The 24,413-nt window shown below is 41.2% G+C and overlaps 1 protein-coding gene across 1 annotated transcript; it reads right to left on the bottom strand.

The window, feature by feature from the left end:
- Positions 1–2,449: 2,449 nt before the first annotated feature.
- Positions 2,450–4,698, bottom strand: LOC122656203 (F-box protein CPR1-like). The gene is made up of 2 exons (XM_043850675.1): positions 3,476–4,698; positions 2,450–2,939 (listed from the first exon to the last, which is right to left on the bottom strand). The coding sequence occupies exon 1, from the start codon at positions 4,667–4,669 to the stop codon at positions 3,950–3,952; it is 720 nt and encodes a 239-aa protein (XP_043706610.1). The 5' UTR covers positions 4,670–4,698; the 3' UTR covers positions 2,450–2,939; positions 3,476–3,949.
- Positions 4,699–24,413: the final 19,715 nt, after the last annotated feature.

Genomic DNA, 24,413 nt, shown 5'->3' with positions numbered 1-24,413 from the left:
CATATTTTTGGAAAGCAAGTCCTATTACAGATTTTTTGGCAAAGTCGGCAACCAAGTTTGAAACTCATCTCCTTTGGTTACTTGGCCTTCGTGGTTAAATGATGAGCCCCCAAGTGAATGCGCAAGGCAGACCCAACTTTCGCTTGTTTTAGTAGCTAATTTTCTAGTTTGTCTTAGTGTCGATGGTCAGTTTGTTCTTGTATATCCTTATTTTTTTGGTCTTTTCTTTTATATACAAATGATCTTTTAGTGGAGCAAAAAAAACATGCTAAGTGGTAAAATTCTATTGCCCTATAAATATAGGTAATTGTATTTAAAGACAATATTAAGTAGATATAATATTTAAGTCCCCAAATAAAAAGTTTCCTTACATTTAGTCCATCCATTTAACAATATCACATAAGAAACCTATGGACATAGAAAAAGTCACCACCTTAATCCATCGGAATAGCTTATACAAAGAATCTTAATCTCAAATGGCATAAAAGCATTTTTCAAAATCTTTTTAAAATATGTTATTAATAAGACGAATTATTATTGTCACAAATGTCTTTTATTTTTTCAAATGTCATTAAACATCTATTCTGCCATGTGAACAAATCATGTGTTCATTCCGATCATTGGAATGGAGAGGACATAGGCTACATTAGTCACGTATTAAATTTCGAAGTCTAATTCAATCAAATAATCCATTTTGTATTGGTACACATCCTCGTCTATGTGCTTGCACGTGTACCAATACTGTAGACATTATTATGGATTCTCCCAACTTTGTGTTGGAAAAAACGGCTTAGGTTAAATAAAATGTAAAAATAGATTCCTCTAATTTGCCTTGTGATCTTTGAAAACTCCACCTTCCATTTTTACATGGATAACTATTTACAAACATGCCACTGAGCTTGGAATCTTTGTCTAATCACAATCAAATCTCTCTCTTGATGTTCATTATTCGGGAAATGGATTCCTTATTAAGCATCTTCATTCACAGGCAAAGAGACATTACGAAGCCAATGCATTGATATAATGAACCATTCGTAAACCAAAATGCATGATATTAACTGTAATTATAAGGACCTCTGAAGTCTACAGGACCGAAAATAAACAATTACTGAGAATCTTGTTTCACAAACATCTAACAATAGTGTTAAGTGATCCAGTTTGATACACACAATTATAAATAATCAACTTTGTATTTGGAATCACCATTCGTATCAACATATAATACGACAATTATATGAACAAAATACTTTGTTCTATCCCTAATTGCAAACAATTTAAGTCATGACCTTAGGATAATCAAAACATAAATTGGACAGCTGTTATATTCAATAGAAAAATAACAAAACCAAGAAAAAAGAAAAACGAGAAAAACATGGAATTGTCTTAAAATATTGTTAGAGAAATAGTCTAAACAATTTCTCTATATATAGAAGAAATAGGGACACCACCAAAGGTTGTCTCCAAAAGACAGGCCCAATAAGTATGTTTTTTTCCCATGCAACATGTTTGTTGACCCTTCGAACATGCATTTTAACTAGTTCCTTAAGTGCCTACTTGAAAGAGAAATAACCCTCTAGCAAATATTTTGAATCATTATTTTTAAAATTAAAAATTTCATCAAATGTCTTGGTGCAATTTGTGGGTTAATCATGTTTTTGGTTTATTAGGAATCTTTAAGATATTAACTTGAGGGCAATCTGACCCACATTTGTTGACCTGTTGGATCTCATGACATTGTAAGATCCAAGAGTGAATTCTGTCTGGGGAAGGGTTCAATCATGCAACTCAACTCAACTCAACTCAACTCAATCAACTCAATCTCATCCCAACTACATGGGATCAACTTCATGGATCATCTTTCTCTAATTAGAGACATACTTGTTACTATTCCTTAGCTATCCATGTCTTTCATCACCACTTCTCCTATGTTCACTAGGCCCAACATTCGTCTCAGAGACTTCTTTAGTAATTAGTATACACCAATGATCACAGATCACATTATTGCACAGTCACCATGTTTTACTATAATTAAATTGATTTATTGATTTATCTTCCACTACTGTAAAATAGGAGTAAATATAACCACCCCCTTTTATCATATATAAAGGGGTGTTTAGTATGTCTTTTTTTACTTTATTTGTGAGAAATTGAAATTAATTTCACTTGTTTTACCAAAAAAAAATTTTAATTTCACTTTAAATTGTGAAATAGCCGAGGAGCTATTTCAATTTTGAAAACCAAATTAATTTCACTCTTTGCTCTTTAACGAGCATAACTACACATGGTTAATTTGATGGGCAAAGCAGTAATTTCATGTTAAAAATAAAACACTAGTTCTTCTCCTGATGGTCTTACCACCAGCAGCGTCACACCACCACTGCCACTCCCACCCCACCATCTCTATGTCCTTAATATAGATCAGATGGGGACTTTAGACTAAATCTTATTATACTTCTACCTTAAAACTATATAGGAACTTATCAAGCCAGGATTTGGGAATGGATATGAATGTGACTGAGAATTGACACAGCCTAATTCGAATTAGATCTGATTTTTCAAATTGGATATGATATTATGATTTAAACTTTGCCAAAATGGATATGGGGTGGATCTCAGGTATGACTCCCCACCATTCTATGCCCTGCTTGTAGGAGATTCAGGTGTGCATACAGTATATATTGTAACACCATAGTAGACATCTCTGCAGCAAATTAAACATCAGGTCTAAGAAAAGAACACAAAAAGGAAGGAGTATAAACAAGATAAAGTTACTCTTTAACACAAGAGACAACAGAAAATCATTGGGTTGAGCCATTCATTCTACTATCTTCTTTAAATCCATTTCAACATCGAAGTTTGGATCTTCAACTTCCGTTTTCAGTGTTCTGTTTGCTTGGATTCTCATTGTTGCTTACACCTTTGCTCCAACATAATAGTCCCTAAGAGAAATGAGAGACTAAGAATTGAAAGTCATAAAGTGAAAATAAGTCAAGAAGATTGATAGTTTTATGCCTCTACATCACTACATGAAATGAATTAGAGGATGGTTTTTCCAACATCTATTTATAGGAATAGAAGATTAAAACATGCAGAACAACCCATAATGGCTAAATCTCTTGAATGACTAAAATAAACAAGTATGGTAATGCCCCAGTTAAACCTTTAACCTTCACAACCCCCCCCCCCCCACCCAACCCAAAAAAAAAAAGGGGGGAGGGGGAAGTTATCCCCTAGTCAAACACATTTAGACAATCAAACCATCTATAATAACCAGAAAACAATCATATTGAAGTTATGCCATTTAATTGATGAGAAAAACGAAGTCTCCATATCCATTTACAGAAGGAAGAAAAAACTCAATTACCAATAACACCAAATCAAGGAAAATATAGCTTTGTATAATAAATAGACTGAGAAAAAAATATATTATATAAACACAAAGATAAAGGATAAGAAAAGAAAGATTTGGTGTTACCTCTTGCTCCTATTTTCCTCACTTCATTGCCACAATTACACTTGCTGAGGTTCCTCAATCCCATTTTTAGACTCAAGTGAAACAAGACTCTCAGAATAAGAACACAATATAATCCAACCAGGATAACCTTGAATTGCAACATCCCTTACCATATCATTTTCTGGGTTATACACAAGTAGCTTTCTGTAAAACATCTCGAGCAGTAGAACTTCATCATTCGAAAATCCAAATGGCTGAGAGAATTGTAAATCCCTAGCTCCTTTTCGTAGTCCAAATGTGAACTGTTTAGTCCAAGATTCCCTAATCCCATACTCCTTCATCACATATATCTCAATACATTCACGATAAACATAATAAAATAAAGAAAGGCATCCTCCTATTACACCCAACTGAATTTCATAAATGGGTCGGAATTGCTGCTCGTTGCAGTCCTTCACGGGCCACTGAACCTCCCTGAACTCTTCAACCCTTACATCAAAGGAAATGATAACTGGTTCGATAAAAGAACCCTGTTTCCCTCCAATGAGGAACACCATCCACAACCGTCGCTAGAACTCTACTACTACAGAAGTAAATGAACCAAGGAACATTTCCCAGACTTCTCCATAAATCAGTACCTAACGTGCAAACCATGACTTCAGTTGGATGAGGAAGCGAACCTAATTCAGCATTGTAAATGTTGACAATCCTTATCACCTTGTACTCCTTAGCCTTCGGATCATAACCGAGTCCCCAACTGTTAACAATGCGACCCTGAAATTTAACTGCAAAATCGGGCAATTGCTTGAACTCTCTGGTGGAAGGATTCCATAAAAATACATTTTTCTGATTAGCTAAACACAACAATCCATTGCAAGAACCAACTATCCTGAAATTTGGAAACTGGGTTTCGTCAAGCTTTACAGCCCTCTTCTCATCATCACAAACATCATAGTCTATGGAGTAAAAATGGTTTAGATCCTTTGAAATGATGAGACTGAGATTATTCTCAATTGATCGTCTGAGGTGCATCTCAACAAAAATTGGCTCATTAATCAATTGGCGCCAGGATTTACAAACACACCTGAAACGTAGAAGACACTTGACGGGGAGTCTGTGAAGTATGATCATGATAACCTCTAGCGGGAGATTCGGCACTGACTTACTACCTTCACTTCTTCGCCCCAACTGCAACTTCCATTCCCCCAATTCCATGCGCTAAATTCAAACCCAGAAAGTCCCATCTTAGGTCAAGGCTGGTGCAAAGGAACCCTAAGATACAACTCTTATCACGGATTGTTGGAAATTGAAGAGCGAACAAGTTCTATAATGCCGGCGTGGGAAAGAATCTGCACGTTTTTCACATAACTTGACTTGAGGGATCCAAGTCCAAACTCCAAAGTGACCATGGTTTTAGTGCACGGTATCGGAACGGGTATCGGTCAACTTAGAAACCGATATGGTATTGGATTCGTACCTGCATGGATTGGTCGTATCGAATAAATTTGCCCCTGACTCTCCTTTAAAAATAGGGTTTTTGACCATTTTACCCCTTATCCATATCGTGTCACTGATATGGTATCGACACAGTATTAGGATTGGTCACTTACAAAATCAGTATGTATCGCCCGATACGAGCGATGTGATACCATTGGCTCAAACCGTGAAAGATACTCTCTCCTTAATCAATATGTATCTTTCTCGGATCGGTGGGTTCGTCTGCATTAGATCGATTTCGACTGAGAGACCGATCCCAATCTTTGACCAATCTGATACCGATCCATTGGTACAACCCAAGGGTAAAATCTTATGCTCTCTCCTCAATCTCAATCCTTGAATCGGTCAGATTCGGCCCTATTCAAGGTGACATTGAGACCAATCCCGCTACTGATCTAGAGAGTGATCCCACGACTACGAACCATGCCTCTCATTGGTTGTATGGCTCTCCAGAAACCTATGCTCTATTTTCATAAGCAATAGCTGAATTTTTGTTAGGAAAAAAAACACTACCAAGCAGAGTACCCCTACCCTCAGGGTGCCCTGAAATGACTACTTTGCCCCTGGTTGGATGCTCGTATGTACACGTCCATAGGCCCCATGCTGGCGCACAATGGCCAGCAACCGAGCAACGATTCCCCTCCATTTTTGTTATTCAACAAAATTCTCCTAAATACTAACCTTGGACAAAATTCTACGTATAGAACATACTTGCAAAACCAGGTATTTCAACTTAACTCATCCGAGTCAAACCTGGTTAGGATGAATCATGTTTTTTATTAAATACCTACCCTACTTCTCCAACAGAGCTTGCAATGGAGGCTGTTTTTTAATACTTACCCTCCTTCTAGGAGAGTGTTTGCAGTGGTGCTTGTGCACTATAGTGTGTCGTGAAAAAACCATAATCACTCTTGAGAATAGGGGATGGGGCTCCTCTGTAGCGCGACATGGTGTGTAGTGCACATTCGATGGCCTGTAGTGCATGGGCACGCAATCCAACACCCCACATGTGTGTTGGGCTGCATGTTCGAGCATGCAGGGCCATTGGATGGTGCGCTACACGCCATGTCGTGCTATAGAGGACCCAAATCCTGAGAATAGCCCCCATAATCACTCTTAAGAATAGCCTCTTAGGACTTGGAAAAACTACAATTACTCTTGAGAAGTGAAGCTTGTGAGGATTACTATTCTTAGGCCTCCCTGAGACAAATACTCAACCTCATTGCAAAGGAGTCACGAAGGCCCGTCCATTCTTTGACTTGGGTCCTCTGTAGCGCGACACAGTGTGTACCGCACATCTAATGGGCTACAATGCTTGGGCACACAGCCCAACACCCACTGGTGTGTTGGGTTGCGTGCCCAAGCATTGCAAGCCGTCGGATGATGCGCTACACACTGTGTCGCGCTACAGAGGAGCCCCACGCTCCATTCTCGCCTCCTCCATTGTAGATCTTGAACACCTCATCATCGACCTTGTCTTACCACGAGAAGTGAAGCTTCTTAAGGTTGCTTTTAGGGTCTACATGGCAACGTTAAAAAGAGATTCTGGTGTTTTGGAAGGTTTTTAGAACATATTTATGTTTTTTATTTTTTTATTTTTATATATGTAAACAAACTGGTGTAAAAAAGAATTTTGAGAAACATAAAAAAAGTACTTGTTTCTGTTTTTCTATAATAGTAGAAACATTTTTTTTCTAGGTTTTCCATACAATATTTTTTAAGAAATGTCATATAGCTTTAAAGCTTAAAGGAAAGATCTATAAGACCGTTGTCTAACCTGCTATGATGTACAAGGCGGAATATTGGGCAGTTAAGAAGTGTCATGATTTTGGGCAAAATCATTTTTTTTAATTCTATGATTATTGGGAACAACATCACCGATTGGTAAACTTTCGTTGGAAATGATCTTGGAGTATATTCAAAACAGAATCACTGATTGATATACAATTGATAAAGTCATTCCGACTTTTGGGAGTTTTAATTACAGAAATGCCATTTCAAGGGATTGCAATGTTTTAAAAATTCTCTTTTCGTGGGGAATGAGGAAAGATAAGGAGAAGTAACGACTTAATCAAGAAATAAGGACAAAGGATCAACTGCATCAGAACCAATCACATTTTAATTTTGTTTCCAAAAAAATCCCTCCTCCCCTTGTAAATGGCAAAAATAGGACAGGTGGTTGGCTCTCACATGTACGTTCACTTGTTGGTACGTGCAGAGGAACCGAACTCTTAAGTTTTTGCCTGGAATCAAAATATTGTTGCAAGAGCAATTGCAACTCCAGTTCACTTCGTGCGATTAGAGAAATGAACCGGATAGACCAATTGCATTTCCACTCTCAAACTCTTCTCAAGAATAAAAAAACACGGAAATCACTTCCGTGGGGAGTTACCAATTTTTTTAAGTTTAATGTAATTTTTGCTGTCCAATTTTGTTTGTTTTTGAAAAACCATTTCACTATGTTTCTCAAATGACCAAGAAATGTGCTTTTTTTACCTAGTTCATTCTAAAAAAAAACACACACACAACAAATCAAATGTCACTCATATGTTCTATTCCAAATGTATTCCAAATATATATTTTTTAACGTTGCCTTACACACCCCCTACTCTCTATCTTAAGATCAGAATTGCCACATTGTCTTTCCAAATGCTATAAGATAGGCTGTTAAGCAAGCTCTTCTATGTGAACCGTTCAAATTAGGGGTGCAAGATTGGCCCTGAGCCCGCCCTAAGCCCGAACAAAGCCTAGGTTGAGATACCTTGGCCCTGAGGACAAGTTAGGGTTTGGAATTTTTGACCCGAATCAGGGCCATGTCAGGTCAGGGTTAAGCCTCGAGCTGAGCCCGTCCTAGCCCAACCCGACCTTGTCTTCCTCTTCCTGTTTTTTCTTCTTCTTCTTCTCAGCCTGACCAGCCCATATATCTCCCTCCCTCCCCCCCCAATGGTCAGAGCCAATCAGGATCAGCCCGGTCCAAACCTGAGGTTGGGTCAGGGTTGGATTTTTCTAGCCTTGAGTCAGTGCTAGGTCGAGCCTGGGCCCAACTAAGGGCACTTAGGGTTGGGATGGGGTTTTAAAAGGCTTATCCCAACCCAACCCGACCCTGTTGTAGCCTTAGTTCAAATAACTTTTTTGCATTTCCTTTAAGGCCTTACCTGGGTTACATGTTGTGTAAACGTTCTATGGAAAAAGATAATAGATGATCTTTTCTCTTCTATTCCCTCTCTTTCGAGGTTCTGGCTTCTGAGGGTATAGGGGTAGGGTTGTAAATGGATTAAATTTGGCTCGGATTTACTACTATCCAAATCCGGTTACCGAATGACATATCAATATCCGATCCAATTTTTGACTTTTTAAAAACTAATATCATATTCAAATTTGGGAGTCTATCAGATATCCAAATATTATTTGATCCGATTACAGATTTCCGACTCCGCTTGCCAAATATTCTTATAAAAGTGTTTATAATAAGGGTAATATAGTAATATATCATATGTTTTTAGAGAAATATTAAACTAATCACATTTTACTATAATAAATTAATCGAATATCATCCGGATCCGAAATGGAATATTCGAACGTTCTGCCTCCGATCTTGTGGCCAAGGAACATCACCTCCTCCTTTGCAAATGAGCATTTCTCCCTCTTGATATAGAGTTGATTGTCCCTTAGTACCTTGATGATGGTCCATAGGTGTTGTACATGCTCCTCCAAAGTGTTGCTATAGATGACAATATCATCCAAGTACACCACCATGAAGGAAAACAATAAAATAAAATAAAGAAGAGAAAGAACTGGAAGTTGGCACCTACATAACTGGTGGCTTGCTTACCAAGCCATCCTGGCAAGCTCTTCCGGTTAGATTAGTATCACACCCCTATTCTTGACAAGGAATATAATATAATATAAAGGGTGACTAGGACGATGCGTGTCATCCTACTAAGCTGCCCGGATCACTGACACAGTATCCCAACGCACAGTCATAACCAATATTAACACAATATAATATTAGAATGTGAAAAAATGAATATTACATTCCAAAGATCAGTAGTATTGCGGAAGCGTATAAAATCAAATAGTTACAAGATGTTCAAAGGCTAGATGATAAATACAGTAGTTAGTTACATTTCCAATGACCATCTAATAACTATCAGAAGGGTATAACAGTAAATATTTATACGCGGGCCTAAGTTCCAAAAGTAAATAAAAAAGGGATCAAGTCCCAAGATCCTCACGGCCCGTAGGCACAATCATCGTAAGGACACCTGTCGTCATGTTCCTCGAACACAGCTTCCGGCTCCTCCTAACCAATCTCATCGTATCTTGAGGGCTGAACTCCAAGTCCGCGAGATATCCGTCACCTGCATCATAATCTAAAAAGTGTACGCACGAGGGGGGTTAGCTCCACTGAGCCAGTGAGGGGATGGAGATGTACAAACACGCAATTCACATAGTCCAATGATGCATGCACATGTTAATTCTATTTTTATTCCACCTATCACAAAACTAAGTCAGAGGTATATGCTACTGTGACAACTCGGGAGACATTGTGGGTCACTTCCACTCATCACCGCAATGAAACCTCAATTGTCACCATGGAGCCTATGCCGGGTAATACCACCAAAATATTCCAGTGGCAAACCCCAATATAACCATCACTACCATGACTGGGTCTCTCTCACACCATAGAATCCAGGCTCTGGTTATCCAGCACCTAAACCCCTGTTGGCAAGGGTCGTAGCAATAGGGTGCAAAGTCCTAGCCGCAAATATACTACATGCAAGTCCTATCGTCCCGCGAGGTAATCCGGGCGCATCAACTTTTCATTTAGTTTACTGTCCGGTTACCAGCATGGCACGGCGCATACAGTTCAATATGAATTCAATCAACATATTATGTATATAGTCTGGGGTTCCAGCTCCGGCATTCACCGACACCGTAACCCAATAAGAAAAGGAAAACAACTACAACATCAATGTATCAAATCCAATAATAAGTATGCAAAATGCACATGCATGCTTTATAAGATATACTATTAGCATGATACATGTATAGTTAATGATAGCATGCCCAAACAAGACCAAACCCACTCACAGTATATATGCCAAGCACCAAGATTATAAGTTGTTGCCTCAATCAAGCAATAAGCCACAAGATAGATATATTAACCTAAACAAGGAGTAAAAAAAATAAGGTTAAACAAGCAAAGGGAAAGGATCCCCAAAAGATCTCCCATAACCACTTAAGTACAAGGTTTCAGAAGCAGAGTGGTTGCAGGAGTGGTTTCATGCCTAATTTCTGAAACCACAGATAAATCCTAGAAAACCAGGGGCTCAGGACAGTCTTAGTCAAGTGCGGTTGCAGGAGTGGTTTGCCTCAGAAAATGAAACCGCACATAAATCCTAGCTTTCCAGGGGCCTTCTCAGGGAGGTAATCTCAGGGTGGTTTCTTGCAGGTCTCAAACCACATGTAAAACCTCACACCTACAGGTCCAAAATCCAAAGGATCCCCTCTAAAGATTCCATTTTCAAGTGGTTTAAAGCATAGGAACATCAAGGAAGCTCCATCCTAAGCTCATTAGGGTTCTAAGACCTCTCTAGGTCCATTCAACCCAATAGATTCAAGAGAAGGAACCGAGAAGAACCTAACCTAAAGCATAATAGGGTCCAAACCCTAAATCTCTCAAATAGAATGAGACTACTAACATTAGAGCTCATAATAGAGTGAAATAACTCCACCATAGCCTAGGTTTTAAGGTTCCATCGATTTCTTGGGTTCCAAGAGACTTTAGGTCAAATCTCTCCCATTTTTCAACCCTTTAAAATCCAAAATAGAAAAAGGAAGAAGGAATCAAATGGCTTACCTACCCCCAAGATAAAAAAATCTCCACGATTTATGGCTCCAAGAGGTGGGGTCTCAACCTTCCACCAAGCTTCTCCACCTTCCTCCTCCTCTTTCACTCCTCTTTCTCTCCTCCACGATTTAGGTTAGATGGGAGAAGTAATTGAGAATTGAATGCTCTCTCCCCCTTTGGCTTATTTATAGAAAGTGGATCTTGGGTCTCTTAAGCCAAATGGGTCAAGAGTTAAATGGGTTGACCCATTAGTTCCATGTGGGTAAGTAAATGGAATAACCCATCCTTGGGTTAATAGGGTTAAATGGGCCTTTAGTGAAATGGGCCATACAAGTTAAATGGCTCCTTAAGTTAAGTGGGCCTGCCCACAAGCTTTAATTAGGGAAAAGCCCACTTTAAGATGGGTTCACATGAGATGGGTATAAGTCCTCAATGTACTTCCCAATGGTAAGTGGGACCCGAAATTAAATATTCCCTTCTCACATGAAATAGCTTGAGCGAATTCAGATCTTGACCCGTACTTCGAGGTCAATAAGGAAAGAATAAATAATAAAGCTTGAGGGATAGAACTTACTTTTTCCCTGTCATGGTTTATCACCCATGACCCCGAATAGCTTCGCCACGGTAATGCCAAGCTCATCACTGAACGAAGTATCCAACTAAGGCGACGGTCCAGGATGCTCTCTCCTAAACTCCTCACTTCTCGGGCTAGTGCTTGGAGGATAGTCAACGAAGTCACCGTCAATGAACTTTCCCCACTGGTGGTTGAGGAATCTTTCCTCCACAGACAAACCCGTACTAGGTTTGACCATCATGAAGAATAGGTCACCAGCATACATGGCAGCGGTATCTACACATCATGAGAAGAAATAATATTTAATTATATCCCGGGGTGTGGGTATGACATCCCCCCCACCTTATAAGAAATTTCATCCTTGAAATTTGACATACCTTGTAGATAGGCAAGAAAATGGTATTTCGCCCGCATCTCTACCTCTGCCTCCCAAAAAGCTTCCTCTTCAGGGTGATTGCACCACTTCACCTTCACATAATGGATGGATCGATTGCAAAGATGAACAACCTTGCTGTCCAAAATCTTTTCAAGCAGCTCTTTGTAAGACATGTCGGCCGCAAGTTCTAGTGGTTCATGTGTCAGTACATGGCTTGGATCATGGACATACTTCCTCAACATAGACACGTGGAAGACGTCATGCACACCTTCTAAAGCTGGAGGGAGTGCTAACCGATACACCATTGGTCCAATCTATGCAAGGATCTTAAAAGGCCTTATAAACCTCGGGCTCACCTTGCCCTTCTTGCTGAAACGCATCACCCCTTTAGAGGGCGATACCTTAAGGAACACTTTATCACCGATAGTGAACTCAAGGTCTTTCTGCCTCAGGTCTACATAACCCTTCTGCCTGGATTGAGCTGCTTTGATCCGCTCATGAGTCAAATCCACTTTCTCACATGTTACCTGAATCAATTCAGGACCAAGAATACGCCGTTCACCCACCTTATCCCAGTATAAAGGTGTTCGACACTTCTTCCCATATTGAGCCTCAAACGGTGCCATACCGATAGTAGCCTGGTAATTGTTATTGGAAGCAAATTCAATGAGTGAGAGGTGCTCGTCCCAGCTGCCCTGCATATCAATGGCACAAGCTTGGAGCATATCTTCCAATGTCTGAATAGTCCTCTCCGACTGTCCGTCTGTCTGAGGGTGGAAGGTTGTACTAAAACTCAACAGTGTACCCATTGCCTTCTGAAAACCACCCCAGAATTTAGATGTAAATCTTGGATCCCGGTCGGAGATGATGCTACCTAGAACTCCGTGCAGATGAACCACATTATCAATGTATAAGCGAGCCAGCTTGTCCATCGAATAGGTGATCTTCATGGGGATGAAGTGAGCAGTCTTTGTCAATCTGTCAATAATAACCCATATGACATCAATACCCCTTGGTGTGCGGGGTAGCCCGGTGACGAAGTCTATAGTGACATGCTCCCACTTCCACTCCGGAATAGGCAACGATTGCAATTAGCCATGAGGTCGTTGTCTATCTGCCTTCACCTGCTGACATGTGAGATATTTTGCCACATACTCAGCCACATCTTTCTTCATTCCACTCCATCAATAATATTCCTTTAAATCTCTATACATCTTCGTACTATCAGGATGGATAGAATAAGGAGAGTCATGAGCTTCAGCCAACACTTCTTTCCTCAACTGAGGGTAGGGGTGTCAACGGGCCGGTTTGGGCCGATTTTGGTTTGGGCTTTTCGGTTTCGGTGTGACTTTTATAGAAACCGAAACCAAACCATTAAGAAATATTCGATTTCGGTGCGGTTTGGTTTCGTGTCGGTTTCGGTTTATGATAACGGGTTGATATCGGTTTGGATTCGGTTTGGTACCGGTTTTATATAACTAGTAAGGTCCGATTAGTGCTAATTTTTCTTCTCTTTCTCTTTTAAGTACATAAAATATTTCAAATACAATGCATCTTTGTATCTTATGTCCTATGGCCTATGGATACAATTGGTTGGGTAATCACTAACAAAGGATATGAGATAAAGTGAGAAACTATCACAACACATTTAGGGGGCAATGGGGCATTAGGCATTTACTGATTTACTCATTTATCGGGTTAGGTCGATTCGGTTTGGGTTTGGGCCTAACGGTTTGGGCTACCGGTGTACCGTCGGGCTAGCCCAAACCAAACCAAACAGTTTGCCTTTCTGGATCCACAAACCGAACCGAACCATTAAGAGTTTGGTCCGGGCTAGTTTGGGCCGGTTTCATCGATTCGGGTTGGGTATTGACACCCCTAACTGAGGGTCACTAGGGACACATAGCCGCTGTCTGAACATGAGAACACCACTCTCTGTCAAAGTAAAATCTAGTTCCCGCTATGTGTCTTCCCTGATAGCCCCAATGATCTCCTGAAATTCTTCATTTGAAGCTTGGGCTGACTGTATCCGCCCTACCAGTGTTGACTGTACTGATAAAGCTGACAGGGACGAGGTAACACCATCAACCAATAGTTCCAGGTCCATTCTTCTAGCTTCCTCAATAAGTTTTTCACTAACTGCCAATGATGCCAGTGACAAGGACTGAGATTTCTGGCTCAAAGCATCAGCTACCACATTTGCCTTGCCAGGGTGGTAATGGATAGTGCAATCATAATCCTTCAACAATTCCAACCACCACCGCTGCCTCATATTGAGCTCCTGCTGTGTAAAGAAGTATTTGAGGCTCTTGTGATCACTGTATATTTCGCTCGTCTCACTATATACATAATGTCTCCAGATTTTCAAAGCGAAAACCACAGCTGCAAGCTCCAAATCATAGGTCGGGTAATTCTTCTCATAGTCCTTCAATTGTCGAGAAGCATAGGCCACTACCTTCCCATCTTACATTAGAACACAACCCAAGCCCATTTTAGATGCATCACTGTAGACTACCATCCCTCCAGTACCATTAGGAATGGTAAGTATTGGAGCGGAAACCAGCCTCTGCTTGAGCTCCTTGAAGCTCTTTTCACAGCTATCAGACCACTCGAACTTCACTCCCTTTCTGGTCAGTAGTGTCATAGGAGCGGAAAGCCTTGAGAAGTTCTCTATAAATCTCCTGTAATACCCAGCTAGTCCCAAAAAATTACGAATGTCTACCACACTCTTGGGTGTCACCCAGTCAACTACTGACTTCACCTTGCCAGGGTCAACCTCTATACCCTTGCCAGAAACCAAGTGTCCCAGAAATGCCACCTGTTGCAGCAAAAACTCGCACTTACTGAATTTGGCGTACAACTGCTTCTCCCTCAAGCGTTACAGCACTAGGTGAAGATGGTCTGCATGCTCCTCCTCGCTTTTGGAATAGACCAAGATGTCATCAATGAAGACAACAACATACTTATCTAGAACATCGTGGAACACCCGATTCATCAACTCCACAAAGGCGGCCGGGGCATTGGTCAGCCCAAAGGACATGACCAAGAACTCATAATGACCATAGCGAGATCTAAATGTTGTCTTACTGATATCACTGTCTCTGATCTTCAACTGATGGTACCCTGATCGGAGATCAATCTTCGAGAACACCTTGGCACCCTGTAATTGGTCGAATAGGTCATCGATCCTAGGCAAAGGCTATCGATTTTTGATTGTTAATTTGTTGAGCTCACGGTAGTCGATGCACAGATGCATACTTCCATCCTTCTTTTTCACAAACAACACAGGAGCTCCCAAAGGAGACACACTGGGTCTAATGAAACCCTTCTTCAACAAGTCATTCAACTACTCTTGTAGCTCCTTCAACTCAGTTGGGGCCATCCTTTAGGGTGCTTTGGACATTGGGGCTGCACCTGGGATCAGATCTATCATGAACTCTGTCTCGCGATCTAGTGGCAACCGCGTCAGGTCTTCAGGAAAGACATCTGGAAAATCTTTCATTACACAGTTCTTCCGAAGGCCTAACCTTAGTTCAGTGTCTATCACCGATGCCGGGTAACACCGACATCCCTCTAATAATAGCTTTTGTACTTGGAGGGCAGAGATGATAACTTTCTTGGGTCTCTCCCGCCTAGTACCCATAAACACAAACTCTTCACCTTCAATTGGTTTGAATAGAACCTTCCTCTCTGAATAGATTAGACTGGCCTTGTGAGTTGATAGCCAATCCATACCCAAAATCACATCAAAGTCCTTCATGTCCAGCAGTACTAAGCTTGCTTCAAGTCTACGACCACACACACATGCCGGGCAAGGATCATAAACCGAGTCAAGCTCAACCTTGCTTCCCGTTGGTGTACTGACTATTAATTTTTGGGCCATTAGCTTTGGTTCAATGGACATCTTCTTAGCAAAATTAGGGGACACAAAAGAATGTGATGCCCCCGAATCAAATAAATCATAAGCAGGCTGAGAGCAAACAATAACCACACCTGATAAGCAACAGACAACCAATCATAGAAATAAAAGCTCTAAAGATGCACATCATAAGAGTTGAGTGCATTACCTGTAATAACACTAGGATCAGCCTGGGCCTCTTCATTTGTCACAGAATACACCCGACCTTGAGATCTGTGGGCCGGAGTAGGAAGAAGAGAACGCACAGCTGCTTTGGCTTGGGGCACCTTTTGCATAGCTACACTTGGAGGTCCTATCATCCGAGGATGAGGACAGTCCCGAATCATATGCCCGAATTCCTTACAATTGTAGCATATGTAAGTCTGAGGAACTGATGTGGTCCTTGGTGCTTGCACTGCATCTGACCTACGGGGTTGTACTGGAGAAGTGGTAGTGTCGGATCCCCTCTTTCGAAACCTTGTAGATCCCTTAGGTTCATAAGAGGTTGCAGGCCTTTTTCCAACCTAAATTGCTCTGTAATTCTCCTTCTGCTGGTCCTCAATCACCTTGGCGGCCTGGACCGTCTCAGCATAAGTGGGGTACTTGTGAAGCACCACAGAAGTACTAATGCCAGGTCTAAGCCCTTTCTCAAACTTCCTAGCCTTCACATCCTCGGGCTTCATGTGTATTGGGGCAAAATAGAACAGCTCCTCAAAAGCCTGCTGGTACTCAAGGACTGATTTAGATCCTTGATAGAAGTTCATGAACTTAGACTCCTTATCACGAAAGTTCCGAGGAAAGAAGTTTTTTAAGAGGACTTCTTTAAATTGAGCCCAAGTTGCCTCTGGATGAGTTACCCAAAAATGATCCTTAAAGGAGAGCCACCAAGCATCAGAATCACCCTGAAGTTGGTACGTTGCACACCGGATCTTGTCTATGTCATTGCACTGTAACACTTCAAAGATCATCTCCAGGTCCCTTATAAATGTTGCCGGGAACATGGAATCATGAGCCAACCTGTAGAAGGTCGGAGGTCAGTGTTTTTGAAACCTTTCTGACAGCTTGGAGGCATCTGACCAAGCCGGAGCCACCACTTGGGCTGGAGGAGCCACTGAAGTGGGAGGTAGAGTGGGTGCTGGCACCTCTTTTGTCAAAGGAATTCCGATGGTAGCTTGAGCCAGAGGAACACTAGGTATGGCAGAACCCACAAGGGCAGGTGGGGGAGGATTAACTTGCACAGGAGGGGGCATTGGCAGCCTTTCCCTAACAAAGTCTTGGAACATAGCAGTCATATTTTGCATAAATTGGCGCTGCTCTTGTTGTGCCTCCCTATGCTCTCGTTCTATGGATTGCAACCTATTGCTCAACAAAGCGGCGACATCCGCATTATTATTAACTAGTGGTGCTATCGGTAAAATCATATTCGAAGTCTCGCCGACCTCTTCTCTAGCAGGGGAACGGTTGGCATTTGATCGTGTATTAACCATGGTTCACACCTGGTTATAGTCAATACTCACAGTTATAGGCACAATAGCAATCATAGGCAAACCAACCAAAAATTGATATACAAAGGTAAACACAGTCTACAAGAGGGGCAAGGGCAACAATAATCCGGGTAACAAGCATTAGAAACAAGTTGGTTAAGCAGAACAGAGCCAAAACCCCTTTCTGGCCTGGGCGGTTTTAGGTGTGGTTTCACTAAGCTGCAACCACAGGTAAATCCGAGCTTTCACAGAACCAAAATTTGGTCTCAGGAAATTTGTGGATTCACAGTCGATTTCATAATTTTGCAACCGAGGGTAAAACCGCATGGCCCAAAAATTAGAATCTCAAACCCGTGATTTTTTTTTAAACCCATTCCCTATTTCTAAAACACACCCTACGCTCTGGAGACACCCAAAGTCGCGATCGTTCTTGCTCCATCTCCCTTCTTGGTGTATTTTTGGCACTCCAAATCACTCCTCAACAGATCCGATCGAGTTCAGGTATGGTTTCTTCCCCCTCTATCGGTCTATCTCTTTCTCCCCTCGATTTCTCTCATGGAGAAACCCTAAAAAATCGATTTCAGGTTTACAAGGCTTGGGGTTTTTTTGATTTTCTCCTTGCTAAATAGATGGATTATTGTCCATTCTCTCTTCGTTTCCCATCATATGCAATCTAGGTGAGGTATTTCCCCCGATTTTGCACCTTCATCATGGATTTGGGTTGGATTTTAGAGAAATCTCAAAACCCTAATCAAAAATTTTATTTTATTATATTATTTTTTTTTTTTGCCCAAATCAAGTTCGATTTTGCTATGTAGGCTTTATGTATATAAATTTGGGTTGTCTCAAGCCATAACCAATTTACTTCTTCATTTGGGACTTCAAGAATCACATCTGAAATTTTCTTTTAGAGATTCCAGCATGCCTCATGATCAAATGCACCCCTTGCTTGTTTGAATTTATCATTTCATAAGAGAGCTTGTGTCCCAGCATGACATGGCCATGTATCGTTGTTCCCTATGATTTAAATTCCAATCACCATATCTGAAATTTCTTTTTCTTTGAAGTTCTAAGTATGATTCACTATCAATTAGCTCCATATATTGTTTGAACTTGCTATTTGGTATAAAATCTCATGTTCTAGGTATAACATGGCCATGGATTTCTATTGTTTACTTTCAACCCAAATCTGAAAATTTCTTTTTGGATTTCTTAGCATATTTTCTTATCAAATCAGTCCAATTCTTGTTTGAACTAATTGTTTCCATAGTATAATATTCTCTAAGCATAATGTGGCCATGTACATTTATTCTCTATGATTACATTCACATGGTGGCCATGCATTCCCCTTTTTCCTAACTCCTTAAACCATTCACAACAAAATTTTCTAGTAAAAATTTCCTGCTGTAATTTAATTAAATCTGTGGTAGGAATCAAGGTCTAGGTTTTAATTCCTCAAATCTTTTCATTGAACATCCTCTTAGGCCTTAATATCTAAGCATTGACTTGATATATTTCTATATTCTTGGCCTTTCTTGGTTGCAAGTTAGGGCAATTCAATGGCTCCTAGAATAAGACGTACATGGGCTGAACAAGCTGCCCCAGTTGTTTTGGATGCACTATAGTTTCAAGACCTAGAGAAATAAGAGCTGTACCAAGACTACTTTCGCTTCAAAAGTATTATGGAGGGGAGGGATGTAGTATCGGAAGACCTCAAAGCCTATAAAGTAGGGCCAAGATTTGAAGCACTGGGGTGGTCTAACCTCCTCAACCTTCCAGAACCATTTTACCCCAAGCTCATCCACCACTTTTACTCTAACTTGCACACCGAGAACCTAGGCACACGAAACTACCGAATCATCTCATATGTCAAGGGAGTCACTATTTCATTCACAGGGGCACAGTTGGCAGGTATCCTCAATGTAGCTATTTGGGTAGAGAAGACCTATTGCGCACCATGGAAGAATCCCTACTCTTTTCTCAGGAGAGAAGCATACAGAGAATTATACAGGGAGTTTACACATGGGGCATTTGAGAAGAAGGTGCCTGAGACTTCTTTGGCCCAATCTCCAAGGATACTGAGCCGAATTGTGCAGCATAACATCGTGCCTATAGCAGGTCACCGCACCATGCTTTCCATCTTTGTAGGCTACATGGCATATCACCTCTACAAAGGCATTCCAATCTGCCTACCCTACATTATCATGCGGACCATGGATCATGCGGGGCAGAATCCCAAGAAGAACTTAGATTTACCATATGGGAGGCTGCTCACCACTATATTCTAGCACTTTGGAGTTGACTTGAGCGGGGATGATCAAGACTTAACTGAAGATCCACCTCTAGATTGCAATGTAGTGGCGAGGATGCGAATTGTGATGGACGCATATAGTGATGGGGAACCAATTCCCCCAGCAGAGGGTTACAGGCCTGAGCCTCATGTACAGGAGCCTCCTCCTCAGCCTGCTGCACATGCGGCCTCTTCATCTGGCACTGCTCCTAGTGGGTCTGACATTGACAGGATTCTTGCAGCTTTAGGCCAGATGAGCACCAGCATGGCTCAGGGCTTTGATAGAGTGAACACTAGGCTTGATGCATCAGATAGACGAATCGAGAGCTTCGAGCAGCAGATGCAGGACTTGCACTCCTACCTCCATGATGAGGGCACAGAGGATGAGCCTAGCAGTGATGATGAGATGGAGCAGTAGACCTCTTGTCCATTCCCACCATGCTCTCTTTTGGACTCTTAGTTATTTGTCTTACTATTTAGTAATTTTAGCTATTTCTTGGTTGTAAGAACTTGAAATCTATAGTTCAGCTGAAATTTTGTAATTTCTCCGTCAGGCTTATGGAAAATATACTAAACAGCTGAAACCAAAGAATATATGTATACATATGTCTTTTCCTTCTACTATTGCGCCTATTATTTGCTATTGTCTTTGGCTTTCTCCCTAAACTAGTATTCTCCCTAGCATTCACACACATTCCAATTATGCATTGTTGGAAGCTTTTAAATTAGAACCCTATTGTATAGAGTAAATCATAAGTCCGCTAGACTGTGGCTGGTGCAGAGTATCTCGCTCTGATACCATGCTGTCACGCCCCTATTCCTGATAAGGAATATAATATAATATAAAGGGTGACTAGGACGACGCGTGTCATCCTACTAAGCTGCCCGGATCACTGACACAGTGTCCCAATACACAGTCATAATTAATATTAATACAATATAATATCAGAATACGAAAAAAATAATATTACATTCCAAATATCACTCGTATTGCGGAAGCATATAAAATCAAATAGTTACAAGATGTTCAAAGGCTAGATGATAAATACAGTAGTTAGTTACATTTTGAATGACCATCTAATAACTATCAAAAGGGTATAACAGTAAATATTTATACACAGGCCTAAGTCCCAAAAGTAAATAAAAAAGGGATCAAGTCCCAAGATCCTCACGGCCCGTAGGCGCAATCATCGCAAGGACACTCGTCGTCATGTTCCTCGAACACAGTTTTCGGCTCCTCCTCACCAATCTCATCGTATCCCGAGGTCTGAACTCTAAGTCCAGCAAGATATTCGTCGCCTACATCATAATCTAAAAAGTGTGCGCACGAGGGGGTTAGCTCCACTGAGCCAGTGAGGGGATGGGGATGCACAAACACGCAATTCACATAGTCCAATGATGCATGCACATGTTAATTCCATTTTTATTTCACCTATCACACAATTAAGTCAGAGGTATATGCTACTGTAATAACTCGGGAGACACTGTGGGTCACTTCCATTCATCAGCACAATGAAACCTCAATTGTCATCAGGGAGCCTACGCCGGGCAATACCACCAAAACATTCCAGTGACAGACCCCAATATAACCATCACTACCATGACTGGCTTTCTCTCACACCACAGAATTCGGGCTCTGGTTATCCAGCACCTAAACCCCTGTTGGCAAGGGTCGTAGCAATAGGGTGCAAAGTCCTAGCCGCAGATATACTACATGCAAGTCCTATCGTTCCGAGAGGTAATCCGAGCGCATCAACTTTTTATCTGATTTAGTGCCTGGTTACCAGCACAACATGGCGCATACAGTTCAATATGAATTCAATCAACATATTATGTATATTATCTGGGGTTCCAGCTCTGGTATTCACCGACATCGTAACCCAATAAGAAAAGGAAAATAACCACAACATCAATGTATCAAATCCAATAATAAGTATGCAAAATGCACAGACATGCTTTATAAGATAAACTATTAGCATGATACATGTATAGTTAATGATAGCATGCCCAAACAAGACCAAACCCACTCACAGTATATATGTCAAGCACCAAGATTATAAGTTGTCGCCTCGATCAAGCAATAAGCCACAAGATGGATATATTAACCTAAACAAGGAGTAAAAAAAATAAGGTTAAACAAGGAAAGGGAAAGGATCCCCAAAATATCTCCCATAACCACTTAAGTACAAGGTTTCAGAAGCAGAGTGGTTGCAGGAGTGGTTTCATGCCCAATTTCTGAAACCACAGGTAAATCCTAGAAAACCGGGGGCTTAGGATAGTCTCAGTCAAGTGTGGTTGCAGGAGTGGTTTGTCTCAGGAAATGAAACCGCACATAAATCCTAGCTTTCCAGGGGCCTTCTCAGGGAGGTAATCTCAGGGTGGTTTCTTGCAGGTCTCAAACCACATGTAAAACCTCACACCTGCAGGTCCAAAATCCAAAGGATCCCCCTCCAAGGGTTCCATTTTCAAGTGGTTTAAAGCATAGGAACATCAAGGAAGCTCCATCCTAAGCTCATTAGGGTTCTAACACCTCTCTAGGTCCATTCAACCCAATAGATTCAAGAGAAGGAACCGAGAAGAACCTAACCTAAAGCATAATAGGGTCCAAACCCTAACTCTCTCAAATAGAATGAGACTACTAACATTAGAGCTCATAATAGAGTGAAATAACTCCACCATAGCCTAGGTTTTAAGGTTCCATCTATTTCTTGGGTTCCAAGAGACTCTAGGTCAAATCTCTCCCATTTCTCAACCCTTTAAAACCCAAAATAGAAGAAGAAAGAAGGCTTCAAATGGCTTACCTACCCCCAAGATAAGAGAGCTCCACGATTTATGGCTCCAAGAGGTGGGGTCTCAACCTTCCACCAAGCTTCTCCACCTTCCTCCTCCTCTTTCACTCCTCTTTCTCTCCTCCACGATTTAGGTTAGATGGGAGAAGTAATTGAGAATTGAATGCTCTCTCCCCCTTTGGCTTATTTATAAAAAGTGGATCTTGGGTCTCTTAAGCCAAATGGGTCAAGAGTTAAATGAGTTGATCCATTAGTTCTATGTGGGTAAGTAAATGAAATAACCCATCCTTGGGTCAATGGGTTAAATGGGCCATACAAGTTAAATGGCTCCTTAAGTTAAGTGGACCTGCCCACAAGCTTTAATTAGGGAAAAGCCCACTTTAAGATGGGTTCACATGAGATGGGTATAAGTCTTCAATGTACTTCCCAAAGATAAGTGGGACCCAAAATTAAATATTCCCTTCTCACATGAAACAGCTCGAGCGGATTTAGACCTTGACCTGCACTTTGAGGTCAACAAGGAAAGAATAAATAATAAAGCTTGAGGGCTAGAACTTACTTTTTCCCTATCATGGTTTATCACCCATGACCTCGAATAGCTTCGCCAAGGCAATGCCAAGCTCATCACTGAATGAAGTATCCAACTGAGGTGACGGTCCAGGATGCTCTCTCCTAAACTCCTCGCTTCCCGGGCTGGTGCTTGGAGGATAGTCAACGAAGTCGCCGTCAATGAACTTTCCCCACTGGCGGTTGAGGAATCTTTCCTCCACAGGCAAACCCGTACTGTGGTCAATGATTTTGTAACTAGGTTTGACCATCATGGAGAACAGGTCACCAGCATATATGGCAGCAATATCTACACTTCACGAGAAGAAATAATATATAATTATATCCCGGGGTGCGGGTATAGCAATTAGTACTACACCCATTAGTTCGTTTGCCATCCAGAGCCAAGTATAGTAGAGATAAGTCACCCTCAAATATCTTAATTTCGTTGAGTTGAATGTTAAGCAGTTAGTGTCCTGGTAAGTTATCCGGTTCAGTTAGCTAGATGATTGATTCGTGAGGTGCAATCGTGAGGTGTTTCCAATAAAGGATCGGATGCTGGATTTCGAAAGGAACATAATGGGATGTCGGGCTCATAACTTTGCTAAACAACTGCTCTTCGATCCCGATCTGCTGCCTTCACACAACCGGCATTGGCTCTGTCGATGCTGCTGGTCTCGACCAGTCCACTGGAATGGTTGGATTAAAAAAAACCTACTCCGATTATCTTTTAGACAGATTCAGATATTTTTTCAGAAACCAAAATTTCAGATTTGGAAACCGCTAAACAGATTAGAACACAAATTAGACACGTATTTTCGGCTATCCATTTACATCCCTAGATAGGGTTGTTAATCCGTCAGTTTCACTGGTTTCAGTGTGAGAATTAGTGAGTCCAACACATGATCCAATAAGGGTTTTCAATTCAGTTTGGTTTCGGTTTGCCATGTAAGTATATTAAAAAGTATGAAAAAATGTGTTTGTTTATGAATTTTAGGTTATCTGGTTATATCAGTTTTGGTCCGATTTTTAAGTTTGGTTCGATGTCTAATCGGTTTGGTGATGTCCAGTTTAGTTTCGGTGTCACAAAACCCAAATCCGAATATAATCCAGTAAGTTCATATCTAGGGCTGCAACAGGGTCGGGTTGGGCCAGTTTTTTAAAACCCAAGCCCAACCCTGAGTCCCCTTAGCTGGGTCCAAGCCTGCCCTGACCCTGACTTAGGGCCTAAAGACCTTGACCCTAACCCTGACCCTGACGGGCCAAGTCCAGCCCAAGCCCGCCCTGATTGACCCTGGCCTTGCAATAATTAAATTAAAATAATAAGACTATAGAAGATGTGAGAGAGGAAGCTTGAACCCAAGACCTTTGGGTTGCAATTGATCTTTCCACAACACAAATTGCCAAGGGCGCTAAGCACTTGTTTATAATAATATTTTCTATTTTTTTATAGATAAAGAAATTTCTTTAGGGCCAAAATCAGGGTCACGCTGACCCGAGGTCTCAACCCTGACCCAGGGCCAAGAATTTCTGGCCCTAACTCGCCCTCAGGGACAGAAATCTTAGCCCAGGCCCTGTTCGGGCTTAGGGCGGGTTCGGGTCGACAGGGCCAAACTTGCAGCCCTAAATAATCATATCGATTTCGGTTCGG

Source organism: Telopea speciosissima, chromosome 3, assembly GCF_018873765.1.
Source record: "Telopea speciosissima isolate NSW1024214 ecotype Mountain lineage chromosome 3, Tspe_v1, whole genome shotgun sequence".
Classification (NCBI taxonomy): Eukaryota; Viridiplantae; Streptophyta; class Magnoliopsida; order Proteales; family Proteaceae; genus Telopea; species Telopea speciosissima.
The sequence above is the reverse complement of the archived record's forward strand: the minus strand, read 5'-3'. Positions and strand labels throughout refer to the sequence as shown.